General features: G+C 50.0%; 2 protein-coding genes across 2 annotated transcripts; one reads left to right on the top strand and one right to left on the bottom strand.

Moving 5' to 3' along the window:
* Positions 1-269: 269 nt before the first annotated feature.
* Positions 270-2,171, top strand: LOC136450228 (uncharacterized). Its single transcript, XM_066450595.1, has 2 exons — positions 270-855; positions 1,122-2,171. The coding sequence occupies exons 1-2, from the start codon at positions 281-283 to the stop codon at positions 1,840-1,842; spliced, it is 1,296 nt and encodes a 431-aa protein (XP_066306692.1). The 5' UTR covers positions 270-280; the 3' UTR covers positions 1,843-2,171.
* Positions 2,172-3,633: 1,462 nt separating this feature from the next.
* On the bottom strand, positions 3,634-9,102 carry LOC136450227 (ADP,ATP carrier protein 2, chloroplastic-like). Its single transcript, XM_066450594.1, has 5 exons — positions 7,999-9,102; positions 5,398-5,667; positions 5,171-5,314; positions 4,729-5,076; positions 3,634-4,149 (listed from the first exon to the last, which is right to left on the bottom strand). The coding sequence occupies exons 1-5, from the start codon at positions 8,785-8,787 to the stop codon at positions 3,781-3,783; spliced, it is 1,920 nt and encodes a 639-aa protein (XP_066306691.1). The 5' UTR covers positions 8,788-9,102; the 3' UTR covers positions 3,634-3,780.
* Positions 9,103-15,515: the final 6,413 nt, after the last annotated feature.

The raw sequence follows: 15,515 nt of genomic DNA, 5'->3' as shown, positions 1-15,515 counted from the left end.
TTAACGGCGTTAGAACCAAAACTGACGGAAGTGGCATAGATAACACGAAAAAGTTGAAGTAGTGGCGCTGAAGACCGCTGAATTTTTTCAGAGGCACACAAGGAATTACGATCTTTTATAATAGCACAATAGCACACAGGGGAAAAGTCTCAAGAAGAAAACCGTCTCTCTGGTCCGTATAAAAGGGCGACGCCACAAAACTTGTCTCCCAAACAAGCGAAGCCCAAAAAACTCCGATCCCAAGCAGAATTAAACCTCACCAAACCCCCTCCCCCCTCCCATGGCCGACCACCCCCTCGCCGGCGAGCACCACCACCCATCGCCCGCGAGCTCGGCCGCCACGGCGCTGGGCCCGCTGCTGCTGCTCCCGTCGGAGCTCCTCCACGAGATCCTGCTCCGCCTCGCCGTCCCGGAGCTCCTCCGCGTGCACTCCGTGGCGCGCCCGCTGTCCAGCCTCATCTCCTCCCCGGACTTCCGCCGCCTCTACCACCTCTCCTTGGCGTCCTCCGGCGGCGGCGGCCCGGCCGCCGCGTGGCTGCTCCTCTTCAAGAAGCTCCCGCCCCGCGACGCCGCCATCAGGGGCTTCCACGGGCCCTCGGGCCGATGGTTCCGCATCCCCGTCTCGGCCATCCTCGTCCCCGCCGTGCCACCGGGCGAGGACCTCTACTTCCTGGCAGCGTCCGCCAGCTCCTTCCTATTCGCCGCCAACGGCCGCCGCGAGCTCGTGGTCGTCGACCTCACCGCGCGCGCCGCGCGCCGCCTCCCGCCGTCCCCGCTCGGCCCACGCGGCACCTCCTCCTGGCGTCGCTTCGGACTCAAGCTCGTCGCCGATCCCCCCGGATCGAACCGGTTTAGGTACCTGTCCTTTTCTTAGGGAGAGGGTCTTTCTTACGGAAGAAAATAGAAAAACTTGCAAGCACCACTAACCTCCTCGCTCTCGGTTCCCAGTCTTAACTTTACCACGCGGGGATTCTCAATTATTCCTCGTCACTACTAAACGGCACATATAGTACGAGTAATTAACAGTGCCCAAGCAACAGTTAACCCGCAGTAAAATTCGATACGAATCCATCAATGTCGATCTGACGTCAGTGTAAAAAATGGTTGCTTTTCCCTGCAAGGTTTCTGTTTGCCGAGCTGGTGAACAACACGCCATTCCTCTTCGAGTACCGGTCCGAGACGGACACGTGGCAGGAGTCGGAGGCGGTCCTGGCCGAGGGCGAGGGGGCAGAGCCGGCGGCCGCCCCAGACGGAGACGGCGGCACCTACCTCTGCGCGGCGCACGCCGGGCCGGACTGCGTGATGGTGTACGCCGGCCCGCGCGCGGACGACCGCCCGGTCTTCTTCCGCCCGCGGTTCCCGAACGCCGCCGCCGCCGCGGGACACGGCGGGGACCGGCTGCACGTGTACGGCGACGGGAGCGCGGCCGTGGTGCGTTCGGCGGCGATCGACGACCCGACGAGCCGGACCCGGGTCAAGGTGGTGACGGGCGTGGACCTGTACGGGTTCGGGGCCGGGGCCGTGGGCGGCGACTGGGAGCTGCTGGCCAGCGTGCCGGGCGACCTGGTGGAGGGTTTCCGGAAGCCGTACGCCGTCATGACGGGGCTGCTGGCGGAGCGGGAGGGCGTGGTCCGGCTGGTGCTCATCTCCAACTGCTGCGGTGCGTGGGACCTGGTGTGGCTGTCGTACGACCGCGCGCGCCGCGAGTGGCGGTGGGTGCCCGTGCCGGACTGGGGCAGCAGCAAGGGGCTCAACATGGCCGGCATCGCCGTCTCCTCCACCTTCTCCCGACTCTGGCCGCTGGCCGCGCCGGCGTCCAGCAGCAGCAGCCGCCACCAGTGAAGCGATGATCCGGGAGCCCCGCGTCGCATGCGATGCGTGCGCGTGCTGTACGTACAGGTACAGGTACAGGTGTGTGCGTGCGAGAGTGGGCGAGTGCTGGGGGTCCAGCGCGCGCGGCCGTGTCCCCAGTCCCCACGCCACGAGATGTGAGCGGCGGTTCGTCGTTTCCATGCGTGGCGTGATCCCGCATGGTACCTTCGCCGATGGGGACGAGCCCGTGAGAGCGAAATGTTTCAGATAAGGAGTGGCTAGTGGTGTGTCATGTGTGCGTGCTTCCATTTTGTATAATACAGCTGCTATTACTGCAAGTTCAAATGTGCTATATACTTGCGTCGTCAACTTTAAATCGCGGCAATGTGCGACAACACGTGGCAAAGCACCTTCCTCTCTCCTACCTATCCTCCTCCAGTCTCCACTTCGATCCTGCCCTGTGGAGTTGACTGTGGCCAAGAGGGAAGCTCACTTTACCCTCTTTCCAGCTGCATCACTGCAGCCTTGCCTTGTCTTTCGGCAGCACTAGCTGTTTTTGTTTTCTTTTTCATCAATGTTCGCTGGAATATTCAGCGGTCCTATTCTAAAGAAAGAAGGAAGAATTAATCAAACTAATTCGATGGTTCATAAAGCCATCATACAAGAGGAGGTCAACTTCAGGTCCCAGGGTTTCTTCTGGACTGTTCCGATGGCTATTGCCCTCGACGTCGCTACCTAAGTACACGGATTAGTGAGAAAGACTAGAGGGAGAAAACGGGTCGCATGCTTTATGCGATCTCCACTCCACCGGCAAACGAGTAAAGCACAGGTACAACAGTTGGACACACAAGAAGAGCGCTCGCTTAAAAGCGACAGAATGGGGGTGTTGTGCATCCATCCGAATGTAGGTGGTCCGTCCCCGTCGATTTGCATCACAAAAGCAAATACACGACTCTAAAGTTCTGAGCTTCAAACACCAGAGTTTTATCCACTAATTGATAGGCCAAATACTGTGAAGAAGAGAATGCAACAGTGGCATTCTGAAGAAACAATCAATTCTGTTTTGGAAGAACCAATCAATCACTTCACCAGGTAAAGTGGTAAACTCCCTTTGATCGACCGAGGCCTTGATTAGTTTCTTCACCTAAAGTTTACTCACTGTCAAATTAGATGTTTGGACACATGCATGAAGTATTAAATATAGACTAAAAAATAACTAATTGTACAGATTGCGACTAATTTGCTAGACGAACTTTTTAAGCCTAATTCATCCATGATTTGACAATGTGGTGCTACAGTAAACATTTGCAACTTTTGCCCTCTCAGCTCTCGGACGGTCGCTAGTGCATTTCCGAGTACCTATCATGGCAGCAGTGGAAGGGTGAGAAAGTAAAGATCGGATAATCAGTTTGATGTGATCCATGCTCGAGCATTGGCAAACAACAAAATCAGGCCCTGTATCATGATGCGCCCTGGAATGAGCGGTGGGAAAACGCGGTCCACCCCTCATGGTACAAGATTATTCTCGGCTCCCAGTTCAATTTCAGATCATTTCAAATTCTTTTCACCTCAAATAGTTTGGGTGGCATTCTTGGTTATTTTCATCAGGAATCCGAAGTCAAGCGGTTCCAAACAACACGCCTTGTTGGATGCGTTGTGTTTCAACTTTCAGGCACACTTATCGTCTCCTGCTGAACATTCAGCTGATACTACTGAAGAGAACCTTTACTGTGACATGATTCAATTCAAAACACACAATTTATGCATTTGACGTCGGCACAAAGGGTCAGGGCCATTTCCAGAACGGCATTCACTGCCGGCTGTCAAAATTTGCTCATGTTACAAAGAAAAATTACCAGCAGCTTGAAGCTGCACACTGTTACAAACTTGAAAGCCATGAATTATTTTAATACCAATTATTTCTGCTCACTGTAATCACTCTCCTAACTACAACTTCTGATGATGAAGCTATTGAATGGGGGATGAGTTCGACGGCGAGCTCTCTATTCCAGTTGCTTGGCTCGTCACAGATCCATTTGTCTGCTCCACCAGTACATCATCAGTGCCTTCTGCAGGCGCCTTGAGTAGCGAGGGTTCTACTTTCTCTTGGGCAGCCTTCTCCTTCTTCAGGTCTTCCTTAGCCAAGCTCGAGAACTGCTTGTCCAATGAGCTCGCCGCGCCTAGCCACGCGAGAACGATGACCAGCAGTATGCCGCCAAGGTATGGAGTTGAATTTGCCAGGGATCCGAATGTCAGGATCATGAATTGTTGGATAAGTGCACCACCGGACTTGCCCAGTGGGTTGCAAACAACATCAATGGCCGCTTTTCCTTTTACCTGCAAACAGAGGGAACTGGAGTTGGCATGTGCAGTATAATGGCGCAGACAGTGGGACATCAAGAATCATTGAGCCACCCACGAATGATTCTAAGTTCAAGGACAAGACATTTCAGAGATATTTGGGGAAAACGGTACGACGTTCACAAGACCTGATTTAATTGAAAAGCATTAGTTACCGTATCTGTCATGTAGTCACACATGACATAAGCAGGAAGATATAGCTAATGCCATTTTTTAAGGTACAGGACCACGAGAAGTTACATTTACATACGACATTTAACAGGCTTTAGAAAAGATCATATGCATCATCAGAAATTTTGAACAGGCTAACAAATAGCTGCACATATAACTAACTCGCTAGTCAACATAGAGCTTTTTATCAATTAAATTTGTTGGTCCCCATTTACCAATTACGAAAGAAGGAACTATATAAATTTATCTTTACACGATTAGATGAAAGTAAGCATCACAAGAGAACAAAAGATCAGCAAACAAAATACAAAATCCTGTTAAAAATATCTTCAAGTCACACGAGAATAGTAAGGAGAAAGATATAATCTGGAAAGATTAACAAACCTTCATATCTTCATCCAAAGGAATATAAGCCATTTCCTTGCATGGGTCAAATAAACTGTACTTTGCACTCTTGCTAAATATGTTTTGCAAGGCACCCACATAAACGGCTGCCAGTAGGGGGGTCATACCCATCGTGGCAAGCATAGGAGTCAGTGGCTGTCCAAACAAAATCAGAGAGAAGAATCCGACACCAGTCAGCAACAGAACGGTGGGGGTGATCATTGCAGCCACACCCCAGCCAAATTTCCGTAGTATAATACGTCCTAACAGCATCATTGTGAAAGTTGCAATTCCAGTTGCAGTCGAGAAATCACCCATGAAAGATGAGTATTCATTTGGACTAGGGAACTGCAGTGAATAAGGAAAGTGTTACTGAATACTGAAAATAGATCACTGTAGGAACAATGCAATATGAAAAGAACATATAGTTGAGAAAGATTACCTGTGCCTTGAGTTTTGATTTCCATGTGACTTCGACAAGATTGATACTAATGCCATAAGCAACCACTAGGGTAGCCAGATCCCTCACATACCTCGAGGAGAGCAGAACCTTCAGACTCTCTTTCATGCCAAGTTTAGGCTTTTCCTGTTGCATCAATCGTTACTAGATAACTTTGAGTAGCAATAAAAAGGAAAAAAAGGGAAGCATGATAAACCACAGCTACCAACCTTTTTCTTCTTACGATCAGACTTTGGAAGTGAAGGATCATTCAAAACAAACTTGTTCACTCCCCAATAGATGGAAGTTATGACAAGTCCAAGAAGTACCACTATGCTCATCATTCCTTTCAAAGATACTTCCCAGCCATCAATTCCAGGACCCAATGTCTTGCGCAAATTTGAGAAATACTTCACAGTACGCCCAGAAAAGATAAGGGCAATATTAGCCCCAAGGCCAAATAATGGGTAGAATTCTTTTGCTTCATCAACTGTGGTAATCTGGAAAAAAATATGAATCAGATAAAGCTGGAGCCCAAAGGTTCAACATTTGATGAGAATTTCAACAAATGTGAATATAAATTTTTTTTTCCCAAATTTCAGACACCAGAATGCCATATAGACTGCAAGGTACATGTTTCAGTTGGTCGGTTCTCTAATGACAGCCCAAAAACTTAATCAACAACTCCACGGGAGAACTCTGCAACCAAGAGCAGCAGACACTCTCTCCCCTCCCCTATACAGCTCACCTGTTAACCAACTCTTGAAAATGGATCCATCAGTCAACAAGAGGGGATAATATGAATGCTCCTCGTGTGCAACATCTGGCTGACGTGTCCATACTCTTCAAAGGTGCAACTTATTCAAACACTCAGATGATGGCTAATGCATTTAAGATGTCACTCTGTGGGCTAAAAAGCTGTGAATCACTTGTCGCCATTGACATTCTATGGTCTTCGAGTTTTAACTTTGACCATTACTTTTTTCCTATTATAATATAGTTATAATATCTAATAAGCATGATATTATGAAGATGGCATTCAAGAAAAAAACTACACATGATTTTTTATGTTTCCAAACTAAATATTCTGAAAACTACTGGCAATCAAAATTTTAACAGTTTGACTGTATCTTGGTCAAAGCCTCAAGTATTTGTAACCAGAGGGAGTAGTATCTAGCTGGAAACTATCTCGATTAGACTTGTGAACAGTTGAACACTCTTAATAATACTCCCAGTTAGAAACCTTCCCATCAAGCTAATGAGGGGAATTCACGGGAAAGAAACTCCCACAAGAGTTTGACATGGAGGTAGAAAGGTTACATACTAGCACACATATGAGATAATAATAAGGTTGCAATAACCAGAAAAAAAAATGAAATCAACAATTATGAGCTTAATGCTCTTTAAGGACACATGGTTGATAATCTTATTGTTTTTTTGACGTTGAGATAATCTTATTGTTGACAACTTCAGATGCTCAATGGAAGATACAGTTGAAACACATGCTGCCATGTCCTGGGTGTACTTGGTGATTTTACAAAGAAAAAAAAAGTCAACCAGAATGTTTTATGATTGATCGGCGCGGCAAGAAGCTTGTCCGCGAGCGCGGTGGGATGGATGACGTCCCTGAGTGGGTAGAGCACGAAGGCGAAGGCGCCAAAGAAGGCGATGAAGGGGAAGATGACGGTGTAGAAGAGCGCCTCCCGTGAGAGAACGTTGGAGAGCTTGGTGTAGAGGAGCATGAATCCGATGGCCATGGGCAGGTTGACCCAGGTCTTGAGAAAGGGGATGATCTCGGCGCTTCTCCCCTTGGTGGTGACCACCAGCACGTCCTTGGTGTCCCGCAGGATGGTGTAGTTGAAGAGGATGCAGAAGAACATGAGCCCCAGCGGCACAATCTTCTTGAGTGTCTTCACGTCAATGCCGAGGAACTTGAGCCAAAGAGTTGCTTCAAGGTCTTCAGTAGTTGAGCCGATTTCACTCAGATGCACGAAAGTAAATAAGGAATCAACCAGTCATGCTACAAGAGTGGTGCCGTTGTGTCACCTTTTTGAAGTGTATTGTGTATTGACTTATTATCAAGCTGATACGCAATGGTTGTTGTCTTTCTTTACTACGCAACCAAGCTTATTCCATGTTCTGATTTCCCTTTTTTTCTTGTTTTGAGCCTTTTTCACTATGCATTTATTCTCTTGATGTCAGTATGTCACAGTGAGGCTTCCCCTATCATATCCCTCGTATAACAAGAAATGGTAGTCGAATAAATAACAGACGCATATACCAAACCAGGGCCCTTCCTTTCTGGCCATAAAAGTAGCCCTAAGACAGAGACACGTTAGATTCGCAAAAGTCTAGATCCATTTCTTTAGAAAGGAGTTATAAAGTGTGAACCATATCCAGCCAAGTTGTTCAATGTAATAGACATCCACAACCAATTTAAGGCTGACAATAGCTCAAACCTCATTTATATCATGGAAAGTGAACAATAATGGAGCCCAACATATTCATAAAAGAAAGCAACGAGCACCTAGATTTTTTAAGCCTGAAAGTTATGCAATACAATGAGCCAAGCTACAATGCAGGGCCTACTAAAAACCAAAAATGTTTTATTACCAACCCATTATCCGACGAACAAACCACTACCTGCCTAAACTAACCTGATAGAGACAAGTTTTACCCTTGCATCTTTTGTCCGTGTCCAAAAACCAAACCATCCAGTCAAATCATTATTAGCTATGAGATGGTTCAAAACAAGTTGTTTCACTATAATCAAAGAAGGTTTTTAACATTACATGGCAATATTGATCCAAGAATCCAAAGTTCAGACTAACCTGATTCGCGAACCCCCAGAAGAGCACAGAGATGACGACGCTGCCCCAGAGCTCAGCCATAACATAGAACAAGCAGAAGCTCCAAATCCTCAGTATCGCCACCGGGCCAAGGAAGCTCGGGCCGAGCGCGGCGAGAAGCTTGTCCGCGAGCGCGACGGGATGGATGACGTCCCTGAGCGGGTAGAGCACGAAGGCGAAGGCGCTGAAGAAGGCGATGAAGGGGAAGATGACGGTGTAGAAGAGCGCCTCCCGTGAGAGAACGTTGGAGAGCTTGGTGTAGAGGAGCATGAATCCGATGGCCATGGGCAGGTTGACCCAGGTCTTGAGAAAGGGGATGATCTCGGCGCTGCTCCCCTTGGCGGTGATCACCAGCACGTCCTTGGTGTCCCGCAGGATGGTGTAGTTGAAGAGGATGCAGAAGAACATGAGCCCCAGCGGCACGATCTTCTTGAGCGTCTTCACGTCGATGCCGAGGAACTTTTTAGTGGACTCCTCCGGCTGCGGCGCCGGCGCCGGCACCGCCGCCGAGGCCGCCGCGGCCTGGGCGCGGAAGGGCACGTCACCGCCAGTGCTGGCCGCTCTCCGCTTCAGGAACCCGTTCCCCAGAACCGCATCGTGCCGCGGGAGGAAGGGGCCCCTCGACGCGAGGAGCGGGGACTGGAGCGCGGGCTTGGCGGCGGGGGAGAGGGAGACTGCCCGCGGGCGCGGGCGCGGGAGAGGGAGGCGCAGGCCGGCGTGGGGAGGGAGGTGGGCGGTGGGCCGGGCGTGCAGGAGGGCGCGCGACTCCATGGATGCCGTGCCGTGCCTTCGCCGGCGGCGGCGCTCCGGTCGCTCGGCGCAGCGGCCCCTGTGGCCCTGTCTGCCCGCCTCCGCCGGGTGGCTGGTCCAAACCCCGGTCCAAACCCCGAGACGCGAATTGGGGGCGGGTGCGGGCGGGCGCGGGGGAAGGAGTAGGTCGCGGCGTGGAGGAGCGTTTATTAAACGCGATGTCGCGTTCGTATGGCGATCCGATCGGCCGTTGGTTTGCGGGCTGGAAACGATCTCGTCGGTTGATGCGGGAGCGGGGTTGGTGGTGGGCGGAACGAGACAGCGCCTGGCCGCCGCCCGACGACGCAGTTTCTTTTGAGTCAGCACCCGGCAGCGGCGGCCTGGCTCGGCCACCCGCCGCGGCGCCGTGCCCGCCCGTGTGCTTGTCCCCCTGTAAAAGAAGTTTGTTTACGACTTCCCATGATATCTATTCGTCGTAAATAGAGAGGCTCGTTTTCGACTTTTCACAAGCCCAAGTACTTAGCTACGAGATATACAATAGTTACCATTCTATTTATCTACAAAATTTCTTTATTATTATATATTTTTATTCTCTTTTCTATTTCTCCTCACATATCTTTGTTGGGACCCACCACTATCTATGCTTTCATGAGAGCTGAGCTCTCTTCTCTCTTTCACATGAGCAAAAATATTGATTAGCTAGCCAATTGTTGTACTTGCTCTCATAACCTGCTCTTCCTTGTAAGATTAATCATTTGTATTGACAGTGGTTTATAGTACCGCCAACAACTTTATCAATATTTCATCTCAATAGAGTGATATTGGTGACCACCAATACTGTTTTCTTAAATTATTAGAAGAGTTGTAGTAGCATATCGCCAATAATCTCTCCAACTAGTTGTAAGGCCTTGTTTAGATCACTTTAAAATTCCAAGTTTTTTCACTCTCTCTCCGTTACATCAATTTTTGGACGCATGTATGAAGTATTAAATGTAGGTAAAAAAAATAACTAATTACACAGTTTAGTTGAAAATCACGAGATGAATCTTTTGAGCTTAGTTGGTCCACAATTGGACAATATTTATCAAATAAGACAAAAGTGTTACTATTCATCGAGTTGAAATTTTTTCCAATCTAAAGGAGGCCTAAGTTTTCTTCTTCCTCGTTCTTTCTCCACTCTCTACTTTCTCCAGGCAACCAAGCACGGCCTTCGGTCACCGCATGCCCTGTCGGCACGGCCTCTAGGCAACCGCGCATGGCCAGGTCAATGCACGCCTTGCCGGCGACCATGGCTAGGTCCCGCAACCTCCAGCGATCGTGGCCATGGCCACCACACGGCCTCCCATGGGCTCCAGCGACGGCTTCCTCGGTCTCGACTCGGCCGGCCCCGGCCGCGCTGGCCTCTCCGCCCCGTCGCCGGCCCTCGCCGCCGCGAAGGACGGGAAGGGCTTGTCCCATGAATCCCTGCCCAGCTGCGTGGAGAAGACTCCGTGGACTCATTCGAGATCCTTCCGTGTCCGCGCTCCGCAACAGCGACGAGGTCCGCCGAGACGATGATGAACTCCCAGCGGCAACGAGCGCACAGTCCCTTTGATTTGGACCGATGATTGACGGTTGGTGGTCGAACCCCGTATTGGGGAGATATAACTCCCCCTCCATTTGAGGGGAGCTAGTGAGAGATTTTGGTGGCCACCAAAAAAAAGGAGATTGTATTGGAAGATTATTGGAGCACAAAAATGGAAAAAAGTTTTGTGTGGACCCTGGGTCCATCTCCCTCCCGTGCGATCCCTACTCCGATGTGCGACGCGTGGTGCCCAACAAAATCATACGGCCGATGGGAGCGGTGCCTCCTCCGTAGCATCTCGGCTCCCTTCATTCACACGGCTCGCCCGTAGCGCGACTCCTAGCCAGGTATTTCTTGTAACGTCTGATCAGTTGGGATGCCACGCAGCAACCATCTAAGGCCTGAGCGCACTAACGGGAGTTTGGACCTAGGGTCCACACAAAATTTTTCCACAAAAAAGGGGTCATCTTCCCGAATATGGTAGTTTTATGGGAAGGAGGAGTGATATTGGAGACTGATGGAGATGCTCTTAGAAATAACTTTTTCTTACGTATGGCCCCTTTTTTTAATTTGAATCCATATAACTAAAGTTAGCTGTTATTAATTACCTCTTTGGAAGCCAAACAAATTAGCTAATAATCTAGCTGATAACTAACAACTATCCTATTAGTTAGGCTAAACTTTCAAACCAGCTAATAGTTAGCTATTAGCTACTATCTAGCTAATGGGATCTAAACAGATCTAGTATTGAAGAGAGAAAGAGTGAGTTTTTTTTTCTTTTGCACTCCCCCCTTCCATCCCACGGTCCGTTTTCTCTTTCATCCTTCTTGCTTGAAATTTGGAGCTGCAAAACTACTCATGTCATGGCTTGTCTATGGTCTACACAACAAGCTCATTCATGTCGTGGCGTACGTGTGACTCTTTTTTCACCTTTCTTAGAATTACAGCAGGTGAACACAATAACCTAGCTGAGTCGATATGTATTATTTCTTTATTGCGCTAGCATTTATTATGGACCTTACAATTTATCTGATTTGAGATTAGACCAAGTCTAATTAGATAGTTTATCTTTGTTAAATTCACAACAGGCTAACATCACGTTACCATTATCAAGAGCACCACACAACAAATTATACATCTCGTTGTAACGTATGAACACGATTACTAGTTAACATAAATATAAATCCACTTCTAATTTAACCTAATTTCCCAGTGCATTTCGTTGTATTTCATTGATCAATAGTATTTGGTCACATATAAGAACTTGCGAATATACCATCGCAAAAAACCCGGTTTTATGATGCAAAAAGTTTGGACGTTCATTAATAATCTATACCTAATGTTGAGGAGCATATTGTTTCTTCTAACTTGTTTTTTCTCCTACATTTTTTAGTTTCTAAATTGTCCTCACGTACATCATATCTCGTATGTGATCTGAATTTATGACATATACGCTGTTAGAGTACGTCAGGGGCCTATTGGGCCTGGGTTGGCTGTATAGCCCATTAGTGTTAGGGTTAATTAGAGATAAGGGTCGCTTACTTAAGAGTCAAGTAAGCCTTGCTTGGGAGTCAAGTAAACCTCTCTATATAAGGAGAGGAGATGTATCGATCTAATCAAGCAAGAATTAAGAAGGAAATCCCTTCCCTCTTGCCCGGCCGTGGGCAAACGCCCCGCGGCCGGCTCTCTCTCACCCTCGCAGCCCTAGCCGTGAACAGTACCCACGGAACTGTAGCGCCGCGGGTACTGTAGCGCGTCAGCCGCCGCCGTCGCTCCCCTTGACTCTCTCCTCTCAATCCTAGCAGCCACATAACAATCTGGTATCAGAGATCTCTGGTTCGATCATGTGGTTCGATCATGTCCACCCATCGTCCTCCACCGTGGGCGTCATGACGAATGAGCAGTTGACGGTGTCTGTCCTTGACCTCGGCAAGATGGTGGCCGGGATTCATGGGTTCCTGCTGGGGCCGCAGGCGAACCCGCCGCCGACGTCCCAGCAGCAGCTGCTGCCGTCGCCGCCACCGCTTCCGGCTTGGATCGCCGGTTTGTCGAAACCCATCTACACGGCGCCCAGTACCCAGCCGCACCTACCGCCGCTCCCGACCACCGGGGCTGTCATGGCGCATGGCGGCGCCCTGGCTTCGGGCGTCCTCTACGGCGGGGTGGACGGCGGCAGCCTGATGCCGACGCTCTCCGCCACGTCGCCCTCGCTGGACAGCACAGGCGTGGCGCCCTCGGCCTCCTCACAGGACCCGCCGCCAGTTGCACTTAGCTATGCGGAGGACCTCGATCTCGTCCGTTGCGTCGGGGATCTCGGGCATGTGGTTTCCCCCACGGGCGGCGGGCATGCTATTTTCCCTGCGGGTGGCAGTTGGGAAGGCGCATCCCTCCACCTCGTTCTCCATCGGAAGCCCTCCGCTCTTCTCTGTGCGGTGCAGACCAGCAGCCGTCTGGCGGGGAGAAGGTGTGGGGTCACCAGCGAGAGCGCACCGTGTAGCGCCGTCGCATGGTCGCTGTTGCGACCACTTCCAGGTGGCCATACACATGCACCCCTTTCGTCTAGATGGTGTCCATGGGATCTAGGAGGCTGTACACATGCAGGTTTGGCGTGCGGATGGTGTCCACCTTATGTTCAGGAGTAAAAAATAAAGAGTTCCAGTCGATTTCAGGTTGAGAATAATAAAATAAGCCAAGATGTAAAAGGCTTGTTTTTTAGGTGTTAGGAGTCGAGTCAGCGTTATAAGTTCGTTAGGTTGCAGCTCGAGGACGAGCTGCATGTCCAGGTAGGGTGTAGTGTTAGAGTACGTCAGGGGCCTATTGGGCCTGGGTTGGCTGTATAGCCCATTAGTGTTAGGGTTAATTAGAGATAAGGGTCGCTTACTTAAGGGTCAAGTAAGCCTTGCTTGGGAGTCAAGTAAACCTCTCTATATAAGGAGAGGAGATGTATCGATCTAATCAAGCACGAATTAAGAAGGAAATCCCTTCTCTCTTGCCCGGCCGTGGGCAAACGCCCTGCGGCCGGCTCTCTCTCACCCTCGCAGCCCTAGACATGAACAGTACCCGCGGCACTGTAGCGCGTCAGCCGCCGTCGCTCCCCTCGACTCTCTCCTCTCAATCCTAGCAGCCACATAACATATGCATATAAGTTGGAACAACTCGCGTTATGTAATGATACAACGTATATCTATTGGGTTCCGTGCAATACACGAATACATTTGTTAGCAATAATAATAAAATAATATAGGTTCGGATGGTTAGTAATTTTGAAGGAAGCATAGCTCAATGAGGACCGAGGGAGGGAGGGTGCAGAAGCATGCTTTGGACTTCCAGCCTTCTAGTCTAGGGGTAAAATAACCAAAGGGTCACCACTCGTGGTTATTTTATCTGCGAGTACTTTAGGACTAGGATACACAGTGAGCAACTTTGGCAATTGTAATAATGTCAAAAAGAAAGAACTTATTTGGCAATTGTAGTCCTGCAATAGTTGTCTGAAATAAGGTGCTCTTCTGCACTCTCGGTCAAACCCAGTGATGGTACGATGTTTTAAAAACAAAGGTTGATTTATTTGAAGCAAAATGTTTGTTGGTCCTGAGATCTTCTGCACAGGTAAGCCGACCATTCACCGGTGTTCTCGCTCACACACTACGACGGTAGGTAGAAGAGGGAGGAAGAACAGAGCGCGCACACACACAGCATAGGCACCAGTGTTGGCCGGAGCTCTACAGAGGAGATGGCAAAACTGTCACTGAGTTGCAGTGGGAAGCTATATATACAAATCTATTCATCTAATTCTAATACACAGACATGCCAAGCTGCCATGCTGCTACAGCGACTAGATGTGACAGCAGGGCTGACTTTGGCGTCTGCCCCTGCTGTGACTACAGTACGGTAGGGGAGCCTTTCGACGTCTGCCCCTGCCATGACTACAGTGCAGTAGCCGGGGAGCCCTTTCGACGCCTGCCCCTGCCGCGCGTATAGAGGGAGAGCAGCAGATTACTTTATAATTCTTCTCCTAATCATGCTGCTAACCCTAGAACCTCCACCATGCTGATCATCTTCTTTAGCTTCGTAAACCGAAGACGGCCGAGCGGCTTGGTGAGGACGTCTGCGAGTTGTCGACCAGTTTCGATGAACTCGATGACGATCTACCCTCCATCGACATAGTCCCTGAGGAAGTGGAATTTAACGTCGATGTGCTTGCTCCGGTCGTGGAGAACCAGATTCTTCGCGAGGGCGATGGCGGGTTGGTTGTCCACCATCAGTGCTGGTGGGTTTGCTTCCACACTGGTCAGCTCGCCCAGTAGCTGATGTAGCCACATAGCTTGGCATGATGCTGTGGCCACCGCCACGTACTCTGCCTCGCATGTGGATAGCGCCACCACCTTCTGTTTCAGCGACAGCCATGAGATTGGAGCCGACCCGAGGAAGACGAGCACTCCAGAGGTGTTCTGTCGTCCGTCGATGTCCCCCACCATGTCTACATCGCTGAACACAGTGAGATACAACCCACTTCTACCGGTCTTGGGAGGACGATCACCTGATCCACCGTCTCCTTGACGTAGCGCAGTAGCCGCTTCACCACAGCCCAGTGATCCTCTCGAGGATCCTCCATGAAGCGTCTGACGTAGCTTACGGCGAACACAATGTCCGGCCTTGTGTGGACTAGGTAGCGTAGACCACCAATGATGCTCTGGTAGAGTGTTGCATCTACCTTCGCCGCAGTACTAGTCTTTGTCAGCTTCAGCCACTGCTCCATCGGAGTCACGCACGGCTTGCACTCAGCCATGCCGCTCTACTCCAATAGCTTTGAGGCGTACGCGCTTTGACTGAGCATGAGCGCCTCCTTCCCCTGTCTCACCTTGATGCCGAGGTAGTAGGAGAGAGCGCCGAGATTGCTCATTCGAAAATGAGCTGCCATCTCATGCTTGAAGCTATCGATGTCCTCCGCACGCGTGCCGGTGACAATCAAGTCATCCATATACACACCGACGATGAGCTCCTTCTTCCCCCATCGCCAAATGTAGAGCATGTGCTCGGTTGCGCACCGCGTGAACCCAAGCTCACCCAGCGTGGCGTCAAGCTTGGCATTCCAGAGCTCACAGGGCCTACCGTAGCCCCTAAGAGCGCTTTGTGCAGTCAGAGCACCCTATGCTCTGCTCCCTTGACAGCAAAACCCAGAGGTTAC

Source organism: Miscanthus floridulus, chromosome 5 (assembly GCF_019320115.1).
Source record: "Miscanthus floridulus cultivar M001 chromosome 5, ASM1932011v1, whole genome shotgun sequence".
NCBI classification, from domain to species: domain Eukaryota; kingdom Viridiplantae; phylum Streptophyta; class Magnoliopsida; order Poales; family Poaceae; genus Miscanthus; species Miscanthus floridulus.
The sequence above is the reverse complement of the archived record's forward strand: the minus strand, read 5'-3'. Positions and strand labels throughout refer to the sequence as shown.

Coding starts and splice junctions, on each gene's coding strand:
- LOC136450227 (XM_066450594.1), bottom strand. CDS start 8,787: ATGGAGTCGCGCGCCCTCCTGCACGCCCGGCCCACCGCCCACCTCCCT. Junction 5,315..5,397: donor CTGATCGTAAGAAGAAAAAG/GTTGGTAGCTGT, acceptor TTGATGCAACAG/GAAAAGCCTAAACTTGGCAT. Junction 5,077..5,170: donor AATCAAAACTCAAGGCACAG/GTAATCTTTCTC, acceptor TATTCACTGCAG/TTCCCTAGTCCAAATGAATA.
- LOC136450228 (XM_066450595.1), top strand. CDS start 281: ATGGCCGACCACCCCCTCGCCGGCGAGCACCACCACCCATCGCCCGCG. Junction 856..1,121: donor CCCGGATCGAACCGGTTTAG/GTACCTGTCCTT, acceptor TTTCCCTGCAAG/GTTTCTGTTTGCCGAGCTGG.